General features: G+C 48.9%; 2 protein-coding genes across 3 annotated transcripts; one reads left to right on the top strand and one right to left on the bottom strand.

Moving 5' to 3' along the window:
* The first annotated feature begins 1,016 nt into the window (after positions 1-1,016).
* On the top strand, positions 1,017-14,733 carry LOC128268095 (cationic amino acid transporter 2-like). Of its 2 annotated transcripts, XR_008269127.1 has the most exons (8): positions 1,017-1,604; positions 5,706-6,092; positions 6,160-6,444; positions 6,516-7,242; positions 7,946-8,133; positions 10,209-10,484; positions 13,757-13,984; positions 14,443-14,733. XR_008269127.1 is itself a non-coding variant. In XM_053005112.1 (7 exons), the coding sequence occupies exons 2-7, from the start codon at positions 5,861-5,863 to the stop codon at positions 13,849-13,851; spliced, it is 1,803 nt and encodes a 600-aa protein (XP_052861072.1). In that variant the 5' UTR covers positions 1,017-1,604; positions 5,706-5,860; the 3' UTR covers positions 13,852-14,306. The 2 variants fall into 2 exon arrangements, 1 of the variants encoding a protein (XP_052861072.1); XM_053005112.1 differs by lacking the exon at positions 14,443-14,733 and having other exon boundaries at positions 13,757-14,306.
* LOC128268096 (transcriptional activator protein Pur-alpha) lies at positions 14,444-25,718 on the bottom strand. The gene is made up of 2 exons (XM_053005113.1): positions 25,599-25,718; positions 14,444-23,651 (listed from the first exon to the last, which is right to left on the bottom strand). Exon 2 carries the CDS (start codon positions 22,975-22,977, stop codon positions 22,138-22,140), a length of 840 nt encoding a protein of 279 aa, XP_052861073.1. The 5' UTR covers positions 22,978-23,651; positions 25,599-25,718; the 3' UTR covers positions 14,444-22,137.
* Positions 25,719-26,137: the final 419 nt, after the last annotated feature.

The following is a 26,137-nucleotide window of genomic DNA, read 5'->3' as shown; positions in this document are numbered from 1 at the left end:
CCGAGCGGGCGTGATTCGCCGGGTTCGCCCTTTCGAGTCCACTGATCTGCTGGGTAGGGTAATCTCCGCACACACTGACCGCAATCCAGAAGCAATGCCCTCGGGTGTTCGAATACGGTGCATCGTGAGTGCGATTAAAGCCCCTCGTCTTTTCTACCGTCGCGTGAGAGAACAGCCGCCGCTCAAGGTTACACTGGGCGGACCGATCGGCGTATCTTTCGGTGTCAATGTCAATCGCACACCCGTAGGTCAGCGCCGTTAATCGGTCGTAAGAATGCAAACAGAAGTGGCAGACTTGACCGTTTTTGACCGTAATATTTTGATCATTTTGACCAGAGAATTCTGTGCGCCATGGCAGATTTTAACGGCCGCGAGCCCTTTGATGCGCCTAAAAGTATGCAACCTGCTCGACGACAGATGGTTTTGAAACGCGATCTCGACCGTTATGCCGCCCGGCCGATCCCGGGCGACCGATCGAAAGACCGAGTGTCACGCTCGTCCATCTCAGCGTCCACCGCACCGCGTGCAGTCGTTATCAATTTTACGTAAGGCGTACCCGGCGAAAATGGATCACGACCAGCGATGGCGTAACCTTGTGGCGGTCGCGTACAATTTTCGCAGAAGCCCGCGGCCTTAAGAACCGCGCGTGAACTCGTCCACCAATACCCGAGACGCATTCTTTGCCGCCTTGATAACGGCAATCAGTGGTAGCGGCGGCGGCGACGGCAACGGCACCGGTGTCCGAATCGAAAACAACAAACAACAGATGCTCGGAAGCCATATGACGGCCGGCAGTTCGGCTGTGGACCAGCAGAACCACAGCAGCAGCACCAGCAGCAGATAATGAAACGGCAGGGAGGGGAGATAGCAGCGGTGCGGGTGGCCATGCGAGAGACCTGCGTAACCGGAGCGAGAGCGTGAGCGTAACGACCGAAACGATGGCCAAGCACCGGGCTGGCCACTCTGCGGGCTCCTTCGAGCGAATCCGGCGAAGCCAGTTGCGGTCAGGCATTCGTACGGCACGGTCCGACATTCGGTGTCGTAGCGCGGTTAGTGTGTGGACATTCGCGACCCAGTACCTAATTGTGGGCAAATCGGTGTGTGTGGGTGTGTGTATGTGTTTGCGGCTACTAATCCTGCGCCGATGAGTGCGCAGCGAAAGATGTCTTTCCGTTACACAACTGCCACCTAACGAAAGAGAGAGAGAAAGAAACAACTTAAAAGTGCAGCAGCTAGTTGTGGTGTCCAGTGTTCCCGGTTGGTCCCTGGGTTGGGTGACGGGTTTCACCGGCCCGGCAGACGAAGTTCTTTCCGATTTCGCCCTTGTGGCCGCATGCAGACGATCGCGCGTTGATTACCGGGACACACCGCCGACATCGGTGCTGTTGTTTCCGAAGCGATGTTTATCGTTACTCGGCGGCCCACGAAGTGATAAGGCGTCGACGACGACGGCGACAGTGACTCCATATGGTGCAGTGAAAAGCTAGCCACATGCCACACCGTTGTGCCAATGAACGAGACGGGTTGGAACGAGACACTTTCCGGAACTCCCCAGAACGGCCAGCGGAAGCCAGCGCGCAGGATAAAGAGCCCGGTTTTCACTGGTTAGTATGCGGAAACCGATCACCTGATCCGTGACCCGGTGGGCCAGGACTCGGCTTTGCGCCTTTCAAGGATGACGACGACGACGATGACGACGACGATAAACAACTTCGGCGATTGCGTGCTGGCCGCCGCAGCAGCTTGATACGTTCGATGCCTCGATGCGCCCTCTCAATGCGGATGGGAAGCTCCCTATCTCTTATCAGCCATCATTCACGGGCGATCGTTGTTTGTCAGTGGCGCTCGCGCGCGATGGCGTCGCCATACCATGTCCTTGGTCGTTCTGTTTTAAAATGGTTTCTCGCTCGCCGTGCCGCATTCCGGCCCTCGAGGGGCGATTGGACTGCGAGGGCAATTTGGAGGAAATTGTTCAAGATAAAAATTGTGCAAATATCAAACTCTCAGACGCGCGCCAGCAGGGCCCGGCCAAGTACCTAATTAGTTTTCTTGCGACGTGACGCATATCAGACACGCGAATTACTGCAATTTTTTTGATGGCCAGACCAGGTTATTTGGAGATGCATTTGGTGTCTCTTTGAACGATACGAGACGTTGCCGAAGCAGCGGGTTGTTTGTCACAAACTTTATGTATTATCGTTTTTAGTATCAATCTGAATGAGAGTGCGGGCGTAGCCTACTTAACACGGCGAGTGGGGCGTGAATCAGACCGCGAGCGTTACATTCGCCCCGTGCGGGAGGAAGATACCTCTTACCTCTTATCGCTAAACACTCCGACTCCGATTACCCCACCCCAAAAGGGTCCGCCGGTGCGGGCCCCCGGCGCGGCCCGGGATCTTCTCGGATCCGCTCCACCGCGTTGTGATCTGCTACGCGCGAGAGAACGCTAAGGATTACGCAACGCGACACAGTCACAAAAGAGTCTGTGGTTTCGGCGCGACAACGTAACGTGCGCGCACCGTGGATCTGCCGTCTGGTGTGTGAGCGTTTCGCCGAGAAATATGATTCAATGTACCGGCCGGCAGTAATTTTAATTGAGCGCCGTTTTCTAGTTCCTGTCAGACTAGTTTTGTACCCACTCTGTAGATAGAGTAGACCTTACTGGTTGGTTCATAGCTTTTACAACTGCTGTAAAGAACGTCTTGATGAGCAGTTTGCTTTGCGGAATTATCAACAAAGGATGACTAGATGACTGTGACTGCGGAAGGATTAGGGAACGTCACCGACCTCTTTGATTGCGCTGGTCCACGGTGTCGATGATCTCATTCCAGTGTGTCCATATAACTGTTTCTTGGGAGATTTCAGCATGGAACTCAGAAAAGTGTTAACTGTTATCTTTCTCGCCTCGCGTATGTAAAAGGCAAATTGCGTTCGTCCGTTTTCGGTTTGCTGAAAATTACGAACGATTTTGACAGTTACAAATCGGCATTCTGGCAGGCCTTGACACTATACTTCAACGTTCAATAAAATACAAGTTTTGCCGAAGTAATGAACGCTGTACTGGACCATTTTAATCCGTCCTTTAAATTGGAATATTTTGCCTCGAATCCTGACAAAATAGCACAGCATAGCGTGTGTTGGAAGAAGTCTACAAAAAGCCACTGCTACTGTCAAAATGGAGTTTTATTGCTTTCGCGGTGGTGATTTGCGACCACAGGATAAAAAACACGATTTGGTGCATTTTGTGAGATGAGCTAAGATTTACATCAATTAATAAACTTTAGTGTGAACGTTGCCTTAACTCGAATGAATTTTGGGTTGAATCTATCGGGCAGGAGACGCTTTGTGGAAGTGTTTGGAGAAACAACGGTGTTGATAGTCTAATTGCCATTACACGCTGATGAGGCAATGCACAAACAACCACTAAGCCCAAAATGAGCACCATTCTGAAGCAGCCGGCGCGATACAGGGGTTTTTGTACCATCGCATCGCTTTATCGGTTTTATCACTAAGTATACATTGATATCTGTCCTGGCCCGGCCCGGGGCCGAGGGTACCCGGTTTCGTCCGGCGGAGGACCTTCGATTAATCTGAATGCTTTCACCACCCCAAAGCTCGTCGGTGCCGGATCGGAAACACTAGCAACAAAAAGCACCATATTGGTTCCACGATGATTCTGCGCCACCTGGTTCAATGAAGCTTAACCACGAGAGCGAGCTGCCCATTCGACCTGCCGGCTGTAGATGACGGATCGGCGTGAGTTAAAACCATGCACCATGCCTCCCTGCGCTCAAAGCCGGCGGACGGCGAGTTTTCAGGGCCATGTTTGTGGCGGCAAACGAAAACATGCACCGCGCGTTATGCACCTCACTGTGAGACCCTAGGCCGCTGGGCCACAAACCGTTTCACTCCACGCCCACGCGATCGATCGGTAATCGGTTTGCTTAATTTGGTTTTGAGGTTTTTTCTGTGATGTTTCTCTTGGTTCGTAACAGTTATGCGTGCAGCCACGTGCGCGAACCGCAACGCGCGCGCGAAAGTGAAAGAAAGAATCACAAGTCGTTTAGCGGCCTGCCACAGGGCCCCCGTGGCAAGGCGGGCGCAGGGCGTGGAAAGTGTAACCATTAACGCAACATTCCGCAACGGCCGGCCCGGTAGGGCACGATGGTTGCGTGGTTGCGTGCCAAAGTGAACGCCCCAAGACAACGGCGCCCATCTCGGAGGCGGCCGATGCCGAGCGTGCCGATGGGCTGAAGCGTTACCAACTGACCACGAACTGTCCGTTAGCCATACCTGTCTATTTGTTTTGATGAAGATCAGTAGAGAACATAACCTCCAACATCGGTTGGACAATGCAGGCGCCGGCATCGATGGGGACATTCCCGCTTCTTGGAAGTGGGGAGTTATCAGCATGTTGTTGCTCCCGCAGTTCAGTTCAGACTTAGCACACGTGCCCTCCGAAAGGCATTCGGGGTGAACTTCTTGCACGCGGGCCGCGGGTTGGAAGTTTTCCACCGCGATAGCCCGGACCCGGACGGAGCCCGGTCCACAGATGATTCAAGCGGGAGATCAAGTGGGGATTAGTCAAACTAGAACGCTTTCGAAACGATGTCATGGTCGCGCCTGCATGCCTGAACATCCGATGATGACTTTATCAGTCGCAGACACTCTGAACTGTGATTACGGACCAGAGGGTTCCCTGCCGGGAGGTCTGACTGCTAGTGACTTCTGGCGACTGATTACGTCTGAGGTCCAGTCGCTAAGGCCAGTCCTAGGGGTTGTTTTGCGTACCGAGCATTCCGACTGATTGACATAATCGACGGAGCAGTAGGTACTGTAGAGGTGCAATCTATAAAAAAATCCTCCAACAGAGTCCCTCCGCCGGACAAGTAGTAAACATTTCGGTTCTGTAGAACCGTTCACAGAGTGCATCCAGCCATGCAAAACCGTGTAATTGCTCCGCACAGTCAAACGACTGCTAGCCGTCCTTCACGCAAGAACGTTTCGAGACCAACGACCATCGTGCAGGTGGCCTCTTGGACCATAAAGCGACCTTCTCGGGCACCGTGACACACACGGCACCGTGTAATTGTGTTTCACAAATGACTCTTGTGACGATGCATGCGCTGCTGAGTCATGCGTGGCTATCAGCGCGGTCCACGACGCACGCGGTGCCCATCCTGCAGCGCAGCCTGAAATGAAAAGAAACTGCAACTTTAATCTAATCTCTCCCCGAGACCGACAACTGTTTGGCCGCAGACTCTTCGTACGTCCAAAGCGACGGGAGCGTTCCAAACGAAGATTCGGGGTGTCCAATGATTGACAGTGTGCCTGCCACCTTCTGTCGCTAGAATATCTACGCCTCGAGTGACTAAAACCTGTGGAATCAGCTCCGTGACAAGAAGCTCCCTGCGAAGCGCGTTGTCCGCTTATCAGTGTGTCAGGATAAGCCTGGACACCGTCACCATCGGGAGCAGTAGGGTCATTAATTGCTGTCACAAGACAACCCAAGCAGAACAGCTGACTGACAGCGAGGCTAAGGCTCGCTTTGTCTGCGGCCGTCACGTGTTACTTCCGCGGACGGTTGACGTCCGGACCAATTATCGGCGATTGATAACCTAGTTGAAGATATGCGCTCGAGGGAACAAGATAAGCGACTGATAAGCAATTAAAAATTCTTCGTTCGATTCCGTTTCTTTCTTCAGCCGGCTCCGGATAAGCTTCCCACAGATACACACACTAACTGGACTCCCCTTGGGATAACACCGTAAGTTGAGCGGAACCCTTCGTGAATCAGGAGCGAGCATCGCAGTGATCGCGGATCGACTCCCAGTGTCGATCTTCGCGATCTTCCCCGGTCATGGCCAGCCCGTCGTGTTGGCGCATACTGACCCGCCGGAAGGTGCTCTCGTATGATGGCGGCCCGGAAAAGCTGGGGCGCATCCTCAACACGTTCGACCTGACCGCACTCGGCGTGGGTGCCACGCTCGGTGTCGGCGTTTACGTGCTCGCGGGCCACGTCTCCAAGGATCAGGCGGGGCCATCGGTCGTGCTATCGTTTCTCATCGCCGCGGCTGCCTCGTTCCTGGCTGGTAAGTGCCTGATGATGGCCTCTGGTCCTGACGCCCCTGACTCACAAACACGTCTTTCCCATTGTAGGTCTGTGCTACGCCGAGTTCGGAGCGCGGGTTCCCAAGTCAGGATCGGCGTACATCTACAGCTACGTATGCATCGGCGAGTTTATGGCGTTCATCATCGGCTGGAATCTGATGCTAGAGTACATCATCGGGTCGGCCAGTGTCTCGCGGGGACTCAGCCTCTACATCGACACGCTCGCCAACGACACGATGAAGCTACGGTTTCGGGAGGTGGCCCCGATCGAGTGGGACTTCATGTCGGACTACTTTGACTTTTTCGCCTTCTCGGTGGCGATCTTGCTCGGCGGTAGGTACACCACGGTCCAATGCCCCGTCCGCAGGCCTCCCAAAATAACCTCTATCTCCTTCTCGTTCTAGTCGCTCTGGCGTTCGGATTGAAAAAGTCCACCATGGTGAACAATGCGTTTACCGTGCTCAACATCTTCATCGTGCTGTTCGTGATCGTAGCCGGGGCGATCAACGCCGACGTGGACAATTGGCGCATCGATCCGGAAACGGTGCCCAACATTTATGCGCCCGGCGAGGGAGGTTTCTTTCCGTTCGGCTTCGAGGGAACGCTGCGCGGGGCGGCCACCTGCTTCTTCGGGTTCGTCGGATTCGACTGCATCGCGACGACCGGCGAAGAGGTGCGGAACCCCCGGAAGGCGATCCCGCGGGCGATCCTCTTCTCGTTGTGCACCATCTTCCTGGCGTACTTTGGCGTCTCGACCGTGCTGACGCTAATGTGGCCGTACTACAAGCAGGACGTGAACGCACCGTTGCCGCACGTGTTCAACGAAATCGGGTGGCACTTTGCCAAGTGGATCGTCGCCATCGGCGGCATCATCGGGCTAGTGGCCAGTCTGTTTGGGGCGATGTTCCCCCAGCCGCGAATCATCTACGCGATGGCACAGGACGGGCTAATATTTCGCTTCCTGGGGGAGGTTAGTCCACGATTCAAGACGCCCGTCATCGGGACGCTGTGCGCGGCGAGCCTCACCGGCACGCTCGGCGGGCTGTTTGACCTGAAGGCGCTCGTCAACATGCTGTCGATCGGTACCCTGATGGCGTACACCGTCGTCGCCATCTCAATACTCATCCTGAGGTAGGTTGCCACCGCTCCGGAAGGGTTTCCGGATGGGTATGCCGCCGATTGCACAACACAGACGCCGAGCGGCTCAACCTTCGCAGGAGTGAAATGATGCTTGACCGACCGACAGCCCACCGTGTTCACCGGTGGGCTGCAATTTTCCGACGCCAACGACGCCCATGATTTATGACTTTCGTTCGCGGTATTCGGCTTAAAGGCCGCCCCGAAGCGATCATTACCCAACCGACGGACCGAGTCTTGACCTTGCCTACCAGGTTTTTTTTTCCTCGCCATTGATTTTGTCAATTCCGAAGCGAAGCGGGTTGGAAAGCCGCTTCGACCACAAGTAAAAGTTGCGAACGGTGCTTACACGCAGTGTCGCTTTCAGATTATTTAAGATTGATTGGCCGAACGGGCGAACGCTAATGTTTTATGGATCCGTTTCGGCCAGCCGGCTGCTAATGAGGTTTTATAACTCGCGTTCATGTCAATTGCATGAAGCCGCCCGATGCTCTTGGTTTGGAATGATTTATGTTTTTATCATATTCGATTAACGCGTTATCAGCGGCCGGCGATCAGCCGATCGAATGCAAAGGCGGTGCCCAGCGTCAGGCGTTGCATCAGCACGACACAGCCCTTCACGGCCGGCCCTTCGTTTGGGCTGGTTTGTTTCACTTTGCGTCTAATTATTCCGCCATTCACTGCCTTCTCCCCGTAGGTTTTCGGAAAACCCCGATCCGGCGATTCCGTCCACGAGCAGGGATGTGTACGAGTCGTCGAATCTGCTGAAAGCGCGCGAACGCGTGACCGGTTCGGTCTTCTGCAAACAGCTGCTTAATCTCTCCTGCGTCCGGCTGCCGACGAACGTGTCCGCCCGTGTGGTCGGCGTGCTGGTGACAGTCTATTGTAAGTACCGACTGGCGGTTCCGCGGTTGGCTGACCCCAACCCCATATTTAGTTTATTAAGTCACATCAGTCACAGCCTTTACAACTGCTTTATGTACATCGCACATCCGTCCGTCGAAAGTAGAAAAGAATCTTAGGCTCGACTTAGACTGCGGGCTAGTTCCCTATAGCGGGTTCAAGATGAAGTATATTGGGTGTATGAATTTTTTCTTGTATTTGTTTCTTGTTTTTCCTTCTTTCAATGTCTTTTTTTTTATTCTTGTGGAACCTAGTGAGACATTTTTCTAATCATTCGCACGGCACTCAGGCAAAGGGAAACTGTCGTGTGGTCAACTCCTAACATTTCTGTAAGTTCTTTTTGCGTCTGACATGCATCCTGATCGAGTAATACTGCCAATTCTTCATCGTTACCCTTTTTTGGCTGTCCAGGTCGCTCTTGGTTTTCCAAGCCAAAATTACCACTTACGAACCGCGCAAGCCACATCTGATACGTTCTCTCAGCAAGAGCATTTTCACCATAAAGATCCATTAAAACACGATGACTTTCGGTAATGAGTAATGAGATCTATTGTAAAACGGCAAGAATTCATTCATACACCTAATAGCAAAGGCAAATAGGGCTTGTCCAAATGCGTTGCGATAGAATTAAGCGATAGCTCAGGCTAGGAACTCTCAACGGAAATATCAGGTGTACAAATAGAAAATCGCCGTTTTCCCATAGGCGGTGCTAGCAGCAGCAAATTAAACGATAAAATTATGCAAAACCCTGGCAATGACAGTTGAGGCATCTGTCAACAACTCCACAAAATCTCGTTTGTTTATTTTCACTCTGCTTTGTGTTATTCATGTGCGAACATGGCGAAATTTGAGCCGAAAAAGAGCCATTTGCGGGAAGTGTTGCTTTTTGCGTTTCATACTAAAAAAAATGCAGCTGAAGCGCATCGAATGATAGTAGAAGTTTATGGTGAAGCCTGCATTAGTGAAAGAACGTGTCGGGAGTGGTTTTGCAAGTTCAAAAACGGCGATTATGACGTGCAAGACAAGGAGCGTCCCGGACCGGTGAAAAAATTCGAACATGCCGAATTGAAAACTTTGCTGGAAGAAGATGCTTGTCGAACGCAACAGGAACTTGCAGACTTATAGGGCGTGACGCAACAAGCAATATCGCATCGGCTAAAAGCCCTAGGAATGATCCAGAAACTAGGATACTGGGTGCCGCACGAGTTGAAGCTGAGGGACATCGAACGGCGCCTTTGCATTTGCGAGCAACTCCTTGAACGGCAAAAAAAAAGGTTTTTTACATCGCATCGTGACCGGGGATGAAAAGTGGATACACTATGATAACCCAAAGCATAAAAAATCGTGGGGACTTCCCGGCCATGCATCAACATCTACAGCTAAACCGAACATTCATGGCTCGAAGCTGATGCTCTGTATTTGGTGGGACCAGCTCGGCGTTGTCTATTGCAACCAGGCGAAACCATTACAGGAGCCCTGTATCGCACACAACTAATGCGGCTGAGTCGAGTGTTGAAGGAAAAAAGGCGTCAATATTCAGAAAGACACGACAAAGTTATCCTTCTTCACGGCAACGCTCGACCACATGTTTCCAAAGTCGTGAAAATATACCTGGAAACATTAAAATGGCACATACTACCCCCCCGCCCTACTCTCCAGACATCGCTCCGTCAGACTACTATTTATTCCGATTGATGACGCATGACCTGGCCGAGCAGCGCTTCCGTTCTTTCGAGGACATCAAAAATCGGATCGATGAATGGATCGCGTCGAAAGATGAAAAATTTTTCCTACGAGGAATTAAAAAGCTGTCCAAAATGTGGGAAAACGTTGTGGCTAACAATGGCAATTACTTTGAAGAATGAGTGTGTAAGGAGTTTTGTGCAATAAAGCCCCAAATCATGAGAAAAAACGGCGGTTTTCTATTTGTACACCTGATACGTTTCGTTTAATTTCAACTGTTTTGTTTAGAACATTATTGATATGGTAAAATTTAAGGTCATAGTGAAAGAACAGGTGTTATTTTCTGTAACGGTGTGTTCCTCTTAATTTTGCAGGTCTCCTCTCGGTAGCACTAGCGCTGACGATCTACTACGCGCAGGACGCGCTATACGATACGGAAGCGTGGGCTTGGACACTGTTTGGCATACTGCTCGCCTGCACCCTGCTCGTCCTGCTGCTCATCTCCATACAGCCGCGCGAGCAAGCGGACGCTCCGTTCCGGGTACCCCTGGTGCCGCTGCTGCCGGGGATCAGTATTTTTGTCAACATCTACCTGATGCTGATGCTCGACGTCTACACCTGGATACGATTCGGTATCTGGATGGCATTCGGTAGGTTCGGGTTTCGCTCCATTAACTCCATTAACCTGGTAGACAATACGTACCAAAAACTAACGCACTAATGGCTGCACCAGTAGAGAGCCAATATCCTTTCCGTTTCTATACTCCCGACGAGCGTAGCCTCCCCCACTAACCTACCATTGCATGACACCTTCTCTTTCGTTCTGTTTCTTCCTCCCTCCGTCCGACCCCTGTTTTGCTCGCTAACAACCCGCTCACAACCGACCTCACTGCGTAATCCACACAAAAACCATCTGACTGCACGCACGCCAGGGTTAGCAATTTATCTGATGTGTGTGTGTTTTAACAACACGCGGGACGCGAAAAACGTCGACGTCCGGGTGCCGACCATCGAAGTGGTGCCCTCCGATCAGGAAGGCTCGATTGAAACCGGCTCGATCGATGCCGATCGGCGAGTCATCGGAGGCGCTCCGACGGATCACTATCAATCGCAGAATGGGTTCTACTCCCAGAATCTCAACACGGCGGTCCGCTCGGTTGCCGAAAGCGCTACGGGCCGGGATGCTGGCCTTTTGCCGACCTTGGCCCAATCGAAGGAGAGTGCTGCCCTAGCCCTAGCGCCAATTGCTGCCCTGGCCGTCGTTCCCGAGCTCGAGGAAGACCAGAAGCAAACGAAGGCCTCGGGCACGCCGCCGAAGAGTAGCCTCGACGAGATCATTCCCCTGTCGGAGCTGGCCGAAGGGTTCACGGAGAAAATGGAACCGAACGGTAAGGTGTACTTCGTGGCCAACCAGCAGCAGCAGCAACAACCCGGTGCCGAAGCACCCGAACCCAGCTCGCTGAGCGAAGAGAAGGAAACATCCAAAGCGATCGCGTTCCTGGACAACATACTGAACGACGAGGACACGGTTCCGTCCGGTGAAGAACCGCTCAGCTCGGGAGACTACACCGGCGGCATCGGAGGCTATCCGCGAGGCACCGCCAATGGAAACCTTGACGATGACGCAGCCTCGCTGGCAAGCCCGGTCTTCCGAGAGCGATCGGTAGTGGCGGACATTCATCGCGCCAACGACTCCATCGTCGAGGTGTCGATACCGATCGATGAACCAGCGGCGATCGTACGCACGAACCCGAGCTCAGAAGAGCGATCCGAGCAGGCGTCGGACGATTTGAAACTGGAAGCCCGTATCCCTCCGATCAAAATAATCCCAGCCGAGAGCGCACCGGTGCCGGAACCGGCCGGAGATGCAGCGAAACTCAAGCCCCGGGCCATCTACGTCGATAAAGGCAATGAGGCAGGCACCCCGAAGGTGCTCACTGAGGACGAGCAAGAGTTCATCAACTTCCGGGCAGTCGAGAAGGAGCGTTTTATGTCCCATCTCAGCACCCTGTTGGTCAATCCCCAGAAGCCGGTCCTGAAGCGTCCGGAAGATGATCCGACCGCCCCGGCTGTAGTGGCGCTCAATCGATCCAGCAGCGAGCCCAGTTTCGTGCTTCTGTTGAACAAACTGAACGGTTCCGTTTCGCCCCAGGAAAGTGAAACGGACGAGCCGGAAGAGAAGGTGCGGCCCGAGCCCAAGAGTATGGGTGCCATTCCGCCGGCCCCAAAGTTCGACGAGACACTCTTCAACACGATCAGGGCCGGTGGTTTATCGGAACTTGCACCCCGAAGTCCCATCCCGCAAGCGCCCAAGTTCGATCCGGTTCTGTACAACACGACGCTCAGCAAGGGGAAAACGCAACGGGCCTCCATTCTGCCACCGGCGGACGAGGTGAAGGGGACCCTCGTGGCACCATCCAAAGCACCTCCCTCGGTCGGTGGTCAGTATTACGAGTTGGAGCTGAAGAAGCTAAAACCGATTGCGGTCGCGGTTGGCAAACCGAACGAAACTCAAACATCGACGGATGATCCGCGCGAGGCATTCAAATCTAGGCTGTCGAAGATACTGCAACGAGGGCCACTGGAGGCTCCGGGGCGCCCGAAAACCCTTGCCCCGAACAGTGTGGGCGCGGTCAGTGCGGACAACATTGCGCCAACGAGCCTGGCGCAGAAAGCGCCCGCGCTGCCGGGTGCCTCCAGCACCGATTCCGGGCTCGGTCTGAGTTCGTCGAGCATGTCGATCGATTCGACCGGCCCGGCGGTGGTGGCGGTGGCGCTCGCGGCCGAAGCGAAACCAACGCCCACCGTGAAGCGCGACGAAAGCTTCCGGGACCGGGCCCGAGGATTCGACACGGCCAAGATGAAGCAGAAGCTGCTGTTCGACGATGTGCTCAAATCGATCAACCCGGAGACGCGACCGAGCAGCATACGGAACTCGGTCGAGAACCGGGTGTCGTTCCGCAACTTCAAGGAGGGATTGCGGAAAACGGTCCCACCGAAGCAGTTCCTTCCGAGCGCGTGACCCCTACCCGCCAGCACTGATCTCTTGCGTGGCCATCGATCCAGCGTTTTATTTCGTTGTTTTGTGTGTTCGTGTTTAGCCTCCTGTAGTTAGATCCCTCCGTAGTAGTGTCCTGCATGAACCGTCCTGCCTGTCTGCTAACATCCGTAAGGTGCCATTTAAGGCATCTAATTAACCGACCAGACGAGTAATAGTAAGCCCTCCTTTCGGTATGCCGCAGTTTAAGAGAAGCTGTTTGGTGAAGCAAAAAGTTCGTAGATTCGTACCCTTTACCATAATTGTTGTGTTTGGACTCGTTCATCGACAGCACATTAAGGAACGAAGCATTTTGTGAAGCGCTTCACGGTAATCCAATTTATGAGTACCGTACAACCAGAAGCGTAATTGAATTTACTCATTGGCCTTGGCTTTGTTTTGTTTTTCCTACGTTTGGGCTCTTCTTGCTAGACACCCAACATTGAATGGCTCCATAAAAATTAGTGTGGCCCACAATTTAGCGCCATTTTATGGCTCTACCTATAAAATTAGAGATCGAGATAAACTTAATAGGCCATGTCCACGGATTGAATGCTTTTATAGAGGACCATTGTTTTATTTTAATGTAAAAAATCCATTAAAGAATGTTTCATGTTTTGTCATTAATTAGTGCCTTGACAGGGTGCATAACAAAATACCCTCGACACTCTTTTCATTGTTGTAATAATAGAATAAAATAAGTAAAGTAACATTGACCATTTATTTTGTTAAAAAATGTTAACCTTAATTGTTAACCGAATGGTGCTGGCCGAACATCCCAACCCTACGAACATTCTACTTCATCCGATGGTAACTCAAAGCCTCATTCGATAACTTCCATTAATCTGCCGTTCTTCCCGGCTCTTCCTGTCTCTTCAACGAAAGGTTTGGCGATATACGCATTTTACGGTTTCAAAAACAGCTACAGGGAAGTGTACGCCAGTCACTTCGGATGGACAAAGATGAAGTACGTGCACTAGAGCGATCCGACGGATCGGAAGCCGAGCCCAAGCATCAGCACGGAGATCGCAAAACAGTACCACCCCGTACGAAGACTGGAAGGACGGACGGCCATCCAATATGGACGTGACATGGGACTAAGCTATGATTTGGGTAAGAGAGGTTCCAAACACACAAATTGCAAACATCCGGCAGCTTCCGGAAGTGTGTGCGAAAGTGGCGTAGGTATGATACGTTTAGAGTAAGAGTGCAGGAAACGATAAGTAAGCGATAGATTAGTGGCCGATTAGTGTTGTGTTCTGTTTTGCCATTTCCCAACCGTGTAGCGTTTAAGAAGTGTGTAAGCAATCTATCGTACCCTCGCCGATTTCGTGTGAATCCGGTTGTACGGTTGTGAAAATATTATGACCAGTAGTATGATGATGGCTGTAGTGTTTATGCTCTTCCACCTTTATTTGTAGAATAAATTAATAGAACAAAACCGGCTCGGGTCGTGGTGGTTTTCTTTCATGCTCCCCGAACTGTTCCTTCGATACACTCTGTCAAATAAATAACAACCTCTTTTCTAATTGTTCTTTTATTGGACTGCAAACACATCCCCGAAGCGGCAGTTTTAAACAACAGGGATGTCACAGGAGAGCATATCTGGAGAAGGAACCGTGCTTTCGATATTTTTTTCGAGTTTGACCAAAAGCTTCGTCAATGCCTTTCAGAAGCATTTTTGGAACATGTCCTAATCCTAATGAGCTGTACCATCCCAACCCGTTGTGTCCGTCAGTGACACACCGAAACGAATTAGTGAAGACATTAGAGATAATCAACGTCCTAAAAGAATGTCGAAAGTGAACGTTGGAAGACCGGCATTATGTAGAAAGTAGAGAACAGTTCATTGAACAATCGAACAGTGGCAAAGTGCAGCGCATTAACTTAACATAATCAGCAACTCGGACGACGGGGTTTAGTTTGGTTTGGTTTTTCCTTTCATTTATTATTCGTTTCCTTTTACTTGTTTTTAATCACATTTATTAGTATATTTCCTACTAACATGGTAACACCTGAATCAAATAATCAAAACACCTTTAAGCTGTCGACTTGTTTATTCCTTTATCGATTACAACACACTAGTGCAGATCTCCGTTCAATCTCCATTTTGACGCGCCTGTTTTTCGGGTTTTACAAGATTTCTCTGGTTTCTGTGCTTTCATTAGCTCTCCGTTGTTCTGCCCCGCCGTACATTTCGCCCGGCTCCTTACGCGATTTGTCCAGATTTTGCACATTGGGTTTGGGTCTACAGTTTTGGTCGAAAGAAGTGCACTGCACGTTCAGGCGTTCACGGGGTTTTGGTTTTATTTGTGAATGTCGTTTGTCGCTCTTTACGTGAGAGATTATGTGGACGCTTCTGTGCTTCCCTTCTGCGTTTATTGACTTTTGTTCTTTTTCGGAACCGCATTTTCTCTGTTTTCCTGGTGATTATCGTTTCAAACACGCACACACATACACAACATTGACTTCATTCTTTGCTTTTCTCCAGTGCGCTGCGTCTTGCTTTATTGGTTTCTGCAGTTTGCTCAATGCAAAAAACGATTTAGTTCCATAATCCGGGTAAATAATATTTGTTTCTTCTTTTGTGTGAAGAAAAAAAACCAATAAATTTCTGAAGCACTATTTACTGATTTGCTCTTTAGTTTTCTCGATATCCATTCGACGGTGTTCAAATAAGGAAACAATAAGCAAAAATTACAGGAGAATACTCTTAGAACATTTCAACTTTTGGAAAATTAAGTCCGGAGTTCTACACACTAGTTTCTCTTAAAAGGCTGAAGATAAATAGTAGTATGCATCGGTCCTGCGTCGTAACGCAGTTGGAAACGCCGTCGTCATGTGCTACGGCCAGACGGAGTTTGTCCAAAAATACCTAATGTCACCTTTCGATTCGAACTTTCTTATTTTCGGTTGGTTGGTTATGTTCCGTGGCCGGTTGCGTGGCCTGGTTTGCCTTGTGTCTTGTAAGATTTGCCTCTCTCGCGCGGTTGCGTTTACGTAAACTATGGTCACCGTTTGGTTTGCATCGCATCGCAGAATACCAAACCAAATAAAAAATAGTACTTCATATTCTCTAAAAATATACAATCTTTATTATTTATTTTTATTTTGTGTTTTTTTTTCGCTTGCGTTTACCGTTTTCTGTTTTCTTTTGTCATTTTGCAGCCATCTGTTCTGGCAGGACGATATTCATAATTTGTGTACCGTTTGGATTACTTTCATTTCCCCCTTTTTCCGTACGTTCTCTACTGTTCTGTTCTGCTTTGTTTTTGTATTTTTCTTGTCTCTCTAATTTGTTTTCCAGAAACTCTATATTTCTCTATTATCTGTCACTTTTCGGTGTTTTTTTTTGTTATAAGAATGACATATGTTACATTTCTTCTTATTATGCTATTTTAACTTAATTTCATTTTCGCCTTTGAATTTTGCGTCTGCTCGAACTGGTCTGCTTTCAAAACTGTGAACTGAACATTTGTTCTGCTGCGCTGTGTTGCGCAATGATTTCATGGTTTTAGTTGGGTGTCATGAAATCATTTAGCCCCTCTGGCTAACAGTTAATCGCCACACATCGCTTTCGAAAACGGAAACACGTTTTTTAAGTAAGTATTGGACACAAAACGTCGAAAGAACCTAGGTATATCGGTAAAAGTGTTGGCGGCTTCTGGTTTTTTTCCATAGTCAGCTCTATCACTCTGTGCTTTTATATTAGAGGGCAATTTTCTGAACTCAATGCGTACTTCTGACGTTAGTACAGCGGAAGATGGGAAAGATCAGTAGTATCTCTGGTTAGCTTTTCAATCTTCTTTCCGTTCGAAGCCGCTTTCATAGCTCGTTCAAGTACCTTTTATAGTACCGATGCCGTTCCGTTTTGTTTTCTCTTTGTACCTCGCATCACTCAGAAAAGCTCTGCTGGAGTGTAAGCTTGAGAGCATAAGAATTGTAAAAGAACTTCGACACACCTTTTCTGTTGTTCTGCAGTTCTTGTTTCAATGATCGATCACTTTGAGAAACCGACGTCCGCGGCGGATAACCGATCGGGAGTAGTGATCGGGAAAGACCGGAAATAACTAGATCTCGAAATAGGCGAGATATGATTTGCAAGGTCCTCATTGGATATAATCCTGGTGACTGCACTGACACTGGTAACGCTTGTGCTTGCTTCCGCCTTGCTGGCTATTCCCTCTATTCTCCGTTCAGCTTTGACCATCTGTTTTCAGTATATACTTTAATTAAAGCTACCATCTTAGGATCCAGAGTTTCTAAGAAACTCAATCGCTGTTAAACAACGGGACAAAAGACAACGGAAAGGAGGAAAGGAGGGCACTCTATCTCTAGCATCAGTGTATGTGTGTCAGTAACGAAAGGTGTGTTATTCGTCGGCCGCTTTTTACTACGAAAACATATCAAAGTCGTGTTAAATAGGTTTTGCGTTTTATTTGATCACATTTTTACTTTATCGGTAGTGCTCAAACCTCAGCAGTCTTAGGAATCATCCATTATGCTTTGCCTTAAAATATGTCCCGAACAGGGCTAGAGCCAACAGCCAACACTAGAGCTTCGAAACAGCCATGCTGCATGCGAAAACGGGTACGGGATCGTCAAGGGGGGCTGGTCTGGTTCCAGATGGAACAGATGCCACGTGTTTGCCATTCACTCTCTCGAAAGGACCTGCACCTGGGATGCACGGTTCTCCCTGCACGGTGACGAAAACGGAAAGGAGTCACTTCTCATGTCGATCAATTAGCGAACACAACTGGGCGAGTGATACAGAAGGTTGAAGGCGCGAATGTTGAACTTTCTTCCCGTTCGTGTTTGCACAACACGCCGGTCGCCGGATGTTACTGCTAAGAGTGCACTTTCTGCTTCTGCTGTTACGCTCTTAAAAATCGCTAAGCGATAGGTAATCGTATAAATTCGAAAAACGTTACTATTACGCCCATTACTGTGGAACTATTTGACGCACCTCTCCAACTATTCCATAGAAGAAAGAAGAGCTAGCGGTCCGGTTTGTTGTGTGCTCGACTATTTACGATTCCGCCTCCACGGGGCGATGTGCTGGTTTTGAAGTGACTTTTCGCATGAATGGAAAACTAAACCGTGTCGCTACATTTTCATAGTTCTCTCATTTGCTCTATTTACCGCGGCTAGCAGATTTCGTTTTTCTTTAAATAAATGTCTTATACTTACATATATATATATATATATATATATTACCTACGGTAATTTATCTTAATATTATTTTCTCTTCTGTTTTTTTTTATCGATTTTTGTTTGTTCTCTTTTGCTTTTCTTCGCTAGAACCGCACACCGGAATCCTCTTGATCTCTTTCAGCGCACTCGGTTAACCACTTATTTAATGCGTTTTCACTGGCCTCTGTCACACTTTGTGGGTATGGTTTGATTTTTTTGGTTTGCTAATACTCCACCACAGAGCTTTCGTCCTTTGCTTGGGATCATGTTTTTGTTTCGTTTGTTCCCCTACACATCGGCGCGTTTGTTGCTTAATGTGTATCATGGGCTTGTTTCATTACTTCCTATAATAGACTTGAAAAGAAACAACAGAAGTTAAAATTTTCACAATTTTTTAATAATTTTCATATATATATATATAATTGGTAGTAGTCGCTATGTGTGTGCAAGATGTTTTTCTTTTGTTTTCGTTTTGTATTATGCGTTTTGCACTGTCCATTGGAATTGTCTATGTTATTGCATAATTCTGAGTTTGTTGTGTTCTTGTCATAGTGTGGTTCTGTGTGTGCTTTTGTTACATCTATCGCCCGGTGCGATTTATTTCGTTTGCTATATCTATTTCCACTGCCACTATACCGACACACTACGAAGGGTCAAATAATATCCAGTCGAGTGCTGTTAAAAATTTCGGCAGGTCAGGCCGCGCAGTTTCGAAGTATCGTAAGGGAGCTAACAAAAATCAAAACCAACAGTTCAAACCATACGCGCTCGTGAAATGCGTTCTCAACGGCAAAGGTATCCTAGTTTACGCGTTAGATGGTTGTAATTAAAAGTTGTACTTATAATAACAATTTTGTACTAACATTTTTCTTCACTCGCTTAAAACTAACGTGAATGGTGCCAGCATCGTTGAGTTTGGCGTTCGATTTTGCCGTTTGAAAAACAACAAAATTAAAGAGGATTTTGCAGCGCTTGAGTTCAACTCCAACAACTTCAATAGCTTTTAAAAAGTACAGTCTCAGTGGCAGCAAAAAGTGTTCACTAAAAAAGTAGTGCATACACATTCTCTGAAGACGACGACCGAACCGAAAGAAGACACGTAGGGCCAGCCTGAGTGTTACCACCACCAAAAAAGAGCTTTGTGTTTTTGAAGTTTCCAACCACAGTTCGATCCCAAGAAGAGTGACAATAGTAAAACTATAGTACTAGGCGCTCTGACCGCATTTTGGACAACCGCACAATTATTACTATTGTAACAAACTCCTGAACAAACTGAACTATACCTTTTAGCACAAAATTTGAACCTTTTTCCTCAAACTGAATACATTTATTGCACCGCATCAAGCAAATGACTATGTCGAAAACCCAGTTTTGAAACATGCGTCTCACTAACTGGCGAGAAGAGGTAAAAGAGAGAAACGATTGAACCTAAATACTCAGACAAAGGAATAAAATGGCCCAAAACTCTAAACGCATACGCCATTTGTAATGCATAATAATCACCTCTTTCACCAATGCAACATACTTTTTTCCCATCTACACTTAGTTGTTGCTAGTTTCTTTCATTGTTCGCAGTGCTTGCGCATAGAAGAGGTTTCAGTAGTAATACGTTCGCTTTACTGTTTTTTTCGTTTGTTTTCATTTTTTCATTTGCATTCTATTGTTTGATTCACCTAAACCGCTCGGAGCGCTACATTCCTTTGCCTTTCTGCCTTGGCGTTTCTGTATTGCCCGAGAGACATTGGTTTTGTTTTGTTGATTCCGTTCTTGCGCTCGGCATCTAACGTAGCAAGATCCAGCGTTTTGTCGAGTTTTAGATTTGTTTTTGAAACATTTAACAACAGTATATATTGACTTCGTTTTAATTTGCGTTTGTTTTCCGTGCGTTTTATCGTCCCCACTCCGACAACACATCTCAACTCAGCTGTCCACCGTTTTTAAATCTGTGCCTTAATCAGAGAGAGATAGCAAGAGAGCGAGTGAGAGAAAGAAAGAGCTGCTGAAACGGCTCAGGGATTGTGAAGGACTCTCCAGAGGATGATCTCCAAGTTCCAGGGAAGGGTTCCAACGGATCCCGACGATTTCGGCGGAGCCCGAGATGTACGAGTGTGCAAATACTGTGCAAATGACCAATCCAATCGATCGCTTTTTCTATCGTTCTTCTGAGGTTTCGTTCTCTTACGTTCTTTTTCTTTCTCGCTCTCTCTTTCTCTCTCTCTCAAGCTTTCTCTCTCGCTCTCTCTCTCTCTCTCTGTGGCTGCAAAGGAATTAAAGGTTGCTCGTAAGGAAAGCGACATGCAAAAAATGTGTGGCGCGTTTTGCTTAGCATATTTCAGAATTCAAACGCGATCCTAACTGACTCGGTTTCGTTTTTGCTGTTGTTGGTATTCCTTTTTTATTGTTATTCGTTCTCATTGTTTGCATGCACGGTACACAACTTGCCTTAACGGTTACATATCGCGCATAGAACGGATTGAACACTACTCGTTGTTTCTAGACATTCTGATGATTTCACCCAAATTTGCACACACTCGGTGACACTACCAAGTCACTTTGTTGCACCCTCCCGGAGCCTTTCTTGTACGGCACTAAGCTAATGTGTCCGACCATGCGCTACCTTCCCGAAATGTAAGTTAAACAGTATGTAACAACGAAAAGTTTCTATGAAGCACGTAACACACGGCTTAATCTACGTCCTTCTAATCCCAATCGCCACTAATGCTTCCGTCCTGTCGACACCTAGGCAGTAATTTCGGCAACCACTGCGTCCGTGTGAGTTTTAATTGTTTCAACAAAAACACCAATTTTCGTAATTTATTGTTGTCACTCCTTCACTCCTTCTGGCCCGTTTGCTGTAATAACGAAAACATATACAGAAACTGGCACTGGTGTGCCCCATTCGCCCGTTGCACCGGTTCCTTGCCTCGATAACGTGTTAATATATTCAGATTTTATCTGAGCTTCATTATTTGCTTTACAATTTCATTTATTGTTGTTTAATGTCAGCTCCTTTGCTCGCTGGCGCGCGCGCTCTCCATTTCTATCGTTCCTTAATGTGTTGTGTTAGCGTGTCTTCCTTCCGCGTGTGTCCGGGTTTGCCGATAACATCGTCTGACCTTTGTTTTCACTATTAAAAGGACTCTTCTTTTATTTTTCCGTGCCCATACCGAGTTTGCAGTATTGGCGGTAAATTTTTAAAAGTTTTTAAACCTAATTCGCCTATGTTTCTCTTTCTTTCAATTGTATTCTCCGTAATCTTCTGCAGAGACAGGGACGTGAAGCCCCGTTTCGGGGGAGGGTGTTTTTTTACACAAATTAGACTGAGGGCACGACTGAGACACATTATGCATATGAGAATCTCCACTCAATCATTCGCCGCTCGACTCACGGACCGCAGACTTACGATATGTGGCGATTAGACGAAGCGAGGTGTGCCTTTCGGACCCCACGTACACCACCACTAGAAAACGATGTGGAAAATAAGAGGATTTAAAAAAACTAAACAAGATAGTAACAGCTACAAAACAAACGTAAACAATCGCACCCGAAAGATTGCGAATAAAATGTAAACAATACTCAAATACCATCCTTCGGGGCCATCAATTCTTTCTTCTAAATCGCATTTCTATCGCCCGATATACACGTGAAACTCTGTTCAGCACTATTTTCCTCTGTACCTGTCTACCTGTAGGCCTGTAGGTCTGTGCTCGCCGGCCATGCGGTGTGCTGCTGCCCTTTCCACTGTTTGCCCTCACCGAACCTACGGTTCAACCAGATTTCGTGTTGAATTATGCTTGCCCTTGTGCTTCACTACCGTTTGTGACGCTTTGCTTCCCCATGCCGGTTTTCCCGTCGATTGTTTAAACCCATCCTGCGTGCTATGCTTCCAATTTTCCTTCCTCTATTTGTTATCATTATTATAATCATTATTATTATATGTATAGTTATTATTATATTACTCTTTCTTTTTTTTCTTCTTCTTTAATCCTGGTTTCGCTACGTTTTTTTGTTGTTGTTGGTTTTGTGGTTTACTGTCGTTTGTTTTGTTGGTTTGTTTTGTTTAATTTGAAATTTTACATATTATTTGATGCTTGCTTCTGTAAAGTGTTTTCGGCAGTGATTGAAGATGTGGTTGACTCGGACGTTTTCTTCATTTTGTCACAATAATCGGTAAGGATGTCGCGGAAACGTGACCAGCACTTTTCCGGAACTGTGATCGCCGTGCGGAAGTTGCTCTTCACCTCCGACACCCGCATGTAGATACCCCGACTGTTCTGGCCGATGTCGAAGTAGAAGTTTTTGTTGTCAACCCGCATGTGGCGCCCCTCGGGCAGCTCGCCCTTGTACCCACCGTCGTTGGTGCCGAACTCTTCGAGCAGATCGGTCAGCGCGTCGCGAAACTCGATCATACCCTGCGCCGGTATTGCGATCTGGGAGCGCGGCCCACCGCGCGTGATCGTTTGCGAGACGCGCAAAAACCGGCCTCGCACATTCTCCTTCAGGTCCAGATAGTACCGCCGGTTATCTTTGATCATCATTTCCGACTTTAGCTTGCCGTCTTCGGGCACGTTGTCCGGGTTGGGTGGCCCGAGCGAGGCGTAGTAGTCGCTAAACGTTGACAGATGGTCCCGGAATTCGGCCGCTGTCGACAGCGCTAGAAAGATCTGACTGCGCCGCCCGTCGGCACCGATTTCCGCGACCTTGATGAAGCGGCCGCGCCGATTCTGCTTCACATCCAGATAGAAGCGCTTCGACTGGATCTGCAGCATCTTCGTCGCGAGCTCCTGCTCCGTTTGCTGGCTCTGCTGGCCGGAGTCGAAGTCGCCGCCTCCGACGCCGCCACCGCCGCCGTCCATCTTTTGTGAATAGTCCTTCTGGGCGCCTCCGTCGTGTCCACTGCCAGTGTCGGACATTTCCGAGGTGCCACCGAACCAACCGAGAGTCAGGTTAAAGTTTATTTTCTAAGCCTCTTTGAACCGTAAAGACAGAAAAATGTCAGGGACAAGGGCCCTGAGTGGTAGTAGTCGGATGAGTACTACTACGACCGCTGCCGATCACCAGCAACGCCGCACCACCGGAACAACGTTTGCTCACTACGAACCAGCAGCAAACGCCCTTCCCCTTTCCGGGTTTTCGATTTTCCTCTACTTTTCGTCGATCAGCTTAGTTATCCGTTTCGTTTTTTCGCCCTTCCTTTTGCCTTACGTCCGTCCGCTAAGAGATGAAATCCTTGTGTCTTACTCGTTGCCGATCAGAAAAGCATCGCTTCAATCCGTCCACTGCCTGCACAGGACACCGCCTGCTACGAAAGCGTCTCTTGCAGCTGTTTCGCTCTTTCACCCGCGGCTGGTCTGTACCAACTCCTGCAGCAGCCTTCTGCTGTCGTTACATCTGCCGTATCACCGCGACGATCTTCGGTATCGAATAAAAGAATGTCCTCGTCCTCCTTCCAATGCTATTGGTTTTCTAAGCGAACGGCACTCATCGATAGTGTTGTTCCGCTGCATTCGCGTGCGAGTCGAAGAGAATGCTCGGTTCAATGAAATCGACAACTCAAACGAGCCCAATGCTTAGTAGCATCTGTCTACTACGATCGTCACAAAGGACAACGTCAGTTTGATACGATTTGTACCGGAACGAAAGAAAAAGCAGCGATCAAGCAGTTGTCGATTTCGAATTAAAAATCGAATTTGTTGGCCAACCCGTTGATTCCGTTCGGTAGAATTTGTTGCCATTGTCGTTCGAACGCACATCGTAGGTTGGGCCAAGGGCGTCGAGAAAATGGTTGGGTATTCCAGAGTCGGTGCAACAATCGATCAGTCGGTTGTCCATTGGTCAATATCATTCGATGCCCCGTTTGACAGCAAGTACATAGAAAAGAAGAAAAGGAAAAAATGCATTTGAAACAGTGGTTCGATTTTTCAAACACCTTCGGCTTGGTTGGCTGTCGTGGGCAAGGTTTATCCCGATTCGATTATGACTGCATCGCCGCCGCGGTCCGAATCGAAGTGGGCACATTCACACCATCGGGCACACACGTTAAATCACACACATTGGCCATGCTCCCTGCCCGGTCGCAAATGACAATAATTAAATATTCTTGAACTTCGATCTTTGCCGACACTACCAAAGAGTCCGCCGCCGCAGTACAGATTTCTTCGTACATTTGCTAATTCTCGTACACGAATGCTTTTCTTTCACTCATACATATGGCCCCCGTCGTGCGGTCGGTCCACTGTCTCATTTTCATCGGCATCATCGGCCGTGGCCGTGTTGTTCTGGCACTAACAACACGCGCACACACACGCATACGCTCTCTGCTATAAACATGTACCGAAATGTTCCCAAATGCAAAGCCAACCACCACTGCTCACAGCTTACACCATTAATTGAAAACATATTTTCCACTGACCAACCTGCTGGGATGGGTCAAAATGGGCGAAAACGAACCGTTTCCGAAACTCGGGCGAACAAAACTGCAACAAGCTGAAAGCTGTTTATGAAATGTATGTTTGCATAATTTGCTGCCACACTCGGTGTCGCCTTTGCCACAGCTGGTTGCTGCGGCGCCTGCCTGCTGATGTGTCGGGTTCACACCGCCGCCGCGAATGACATTGCACAATCATGATGCCCTTTTCCGATCGCGTGTTACGCCTAGGAACGAGGTGAATTTATTTGCAGGCATGCTGCAAAAATCGGCTGCGTGGTGTCAGAATCGGCCCGTCGGTTGTCAACCGTCCTCTGAGATGCTGGGCGATGCTGTGTACGTCCTTTTGTTTGTTGGTCAGACCTGGTTGCTAGTGCTTGTGGTTCTTCTCCTTTACCTTTTTGCCAATGAACGAACGATTTTGCCACTCGCTACTTCGATTTTTCTTCATTAGGCTCAGTCACACAAAATCTCGACAGATCGCTCCGTCGCGCGCTTCTAGCGGTGTGTGCAACTAATTACCGCCACGGTCACTGTCAAACGGTGATGCAGGACAAGGGAGATGACGGGAACCACCGAGGATCGTATGAACGCCGCGCAACTGATCCGCACCAGGGCCTGCTTGCTGACCACCCGCAGCACACACGTACGCACCTTTGCAGCTTTTTCACGCCAGCACGGGTATAATGTGTTGATGTATGTTGAGAGCTTCGTAGGCCTTTTGCCCGCATACACACAGCAAGTCTGCTTCTGCTGCTGCTGTGACAGTCACTTCACGGCTATCGCACGTAACACGACACGCACACCAAAATTCCACTGCAAAGCGAACGCACATTTTGATACATACGCGGGCCCATTCGCTCATTCTCTCTCTCTCTCTTGTTCCGGACTATGCTCATTCTGGCACGAACTCTCTCTCTTTCTCTCTCGCTCTCGCGCTTTCTTTTCGCCTTACCGTGGTTTACTGACGCACAATTCGACGAGCATTGCAATGCTTTTTTCCTTCATGGCAATTCACGTTTACTCGCGGACATTAGCTTATGGTTTCGGCACTACCTATTACATTCGCGATCGCCGGGCCCTTTCGCTTCGTGCACGCACACGTACCGTAACTTATCCAAACAGCTTTTCCGCACGGTCACCGCGGCTGCTGGTGTCACAATCCAATCTTGCAGGCGCTGCTGACGGTGCTCCAGAGTGTTGTCCTTCGCCTGTCCTCGTCCACGTCTCGGCCTTCCCTGCCCCGCGACCAGCCCGCCACGCGCCACGCCACGAGCTCGACGCTGAGAGCTGAATCAGCTAAATAGTGCTGCTCACCTGCCAAATTCAAATCAAAACCATCGGGTCAGTCGGTGCGTGCCTGGGTCAGATGGCAACCGAGGCCGGGGGCCTGATATTGCCGAATCTTCAGTGGGTATAACACAAACTTCTTCCTTTGCTGCTCCACGGAATATTTGCATCACTTCTGGTACCACAATTCCCCTTCCTATTGAACCGACTGACAGACACTGTTCGAGATCACGAAAAGTCAAAACTGTCAGAAAAGTGAGAGAGGGCGCGAGAGAGAGACTGCAAATTTGTGCGTTAGAAAAAGGGTTCTCTTGCATTTGCGATAGATTCCCTTACGAGCGTGTCTCACCTCTCTC

Source organism: Anopheles cruzii, chromosome 2 (genome assembly GCF_943734635.1).
Source record: "Anopheles cruzii chromosome 2, idAnoCruzAS_RS32_06, whole genome shotgun sequence".
NCBI classification, from domain to species: domain Eukaryota; kingdom Metazoa; phylum Arthropoda; class Insecta; order Diptera; family Culicidae; genus Anopheles; species Anopheles cruzii.
The sequence above is the reverse complement of the archived record's forward strand: the minus strand, read 5'-3'. Positions and strand labels throughout refer to the sequence as shown.

What these genes read in the sequence shown, in the direction of transcription:
- LOC128268096 (XM_053005113.1), bottom strand. Translation starts at nt 22,977, where the DNA reads ATGTCCGACACTGGCAGTGGACACGACGGAGGCGCCCAGAAGGACTAT.
- LOC128268095 (XM_053005112.1), top strand. Translation starts at nt 5,861, where the DNA reads ATGGCCAGCCCGTCGTGTTGGCGCATACTGACCCGCCGGAAGGTGCTC. An exon ending in GGTGGCGATCTTGCTCGGCG is followed by an intron (nt 6,445 to 6,515) that starts GTAGGTACACCA and finishes TTCTCGTTCTAG; the next exon opens with TCGCTCTGGCGTTCGGATTG. An exon ending in CGGTATCTGGATGGCATTCG is followed by an intron (nt 10,485 to 13,756) that starts GTAGGTTCGGGT and finishes CTTCAACGAAAG; the next exon opens with GTTTGGCGATATACGCATTT.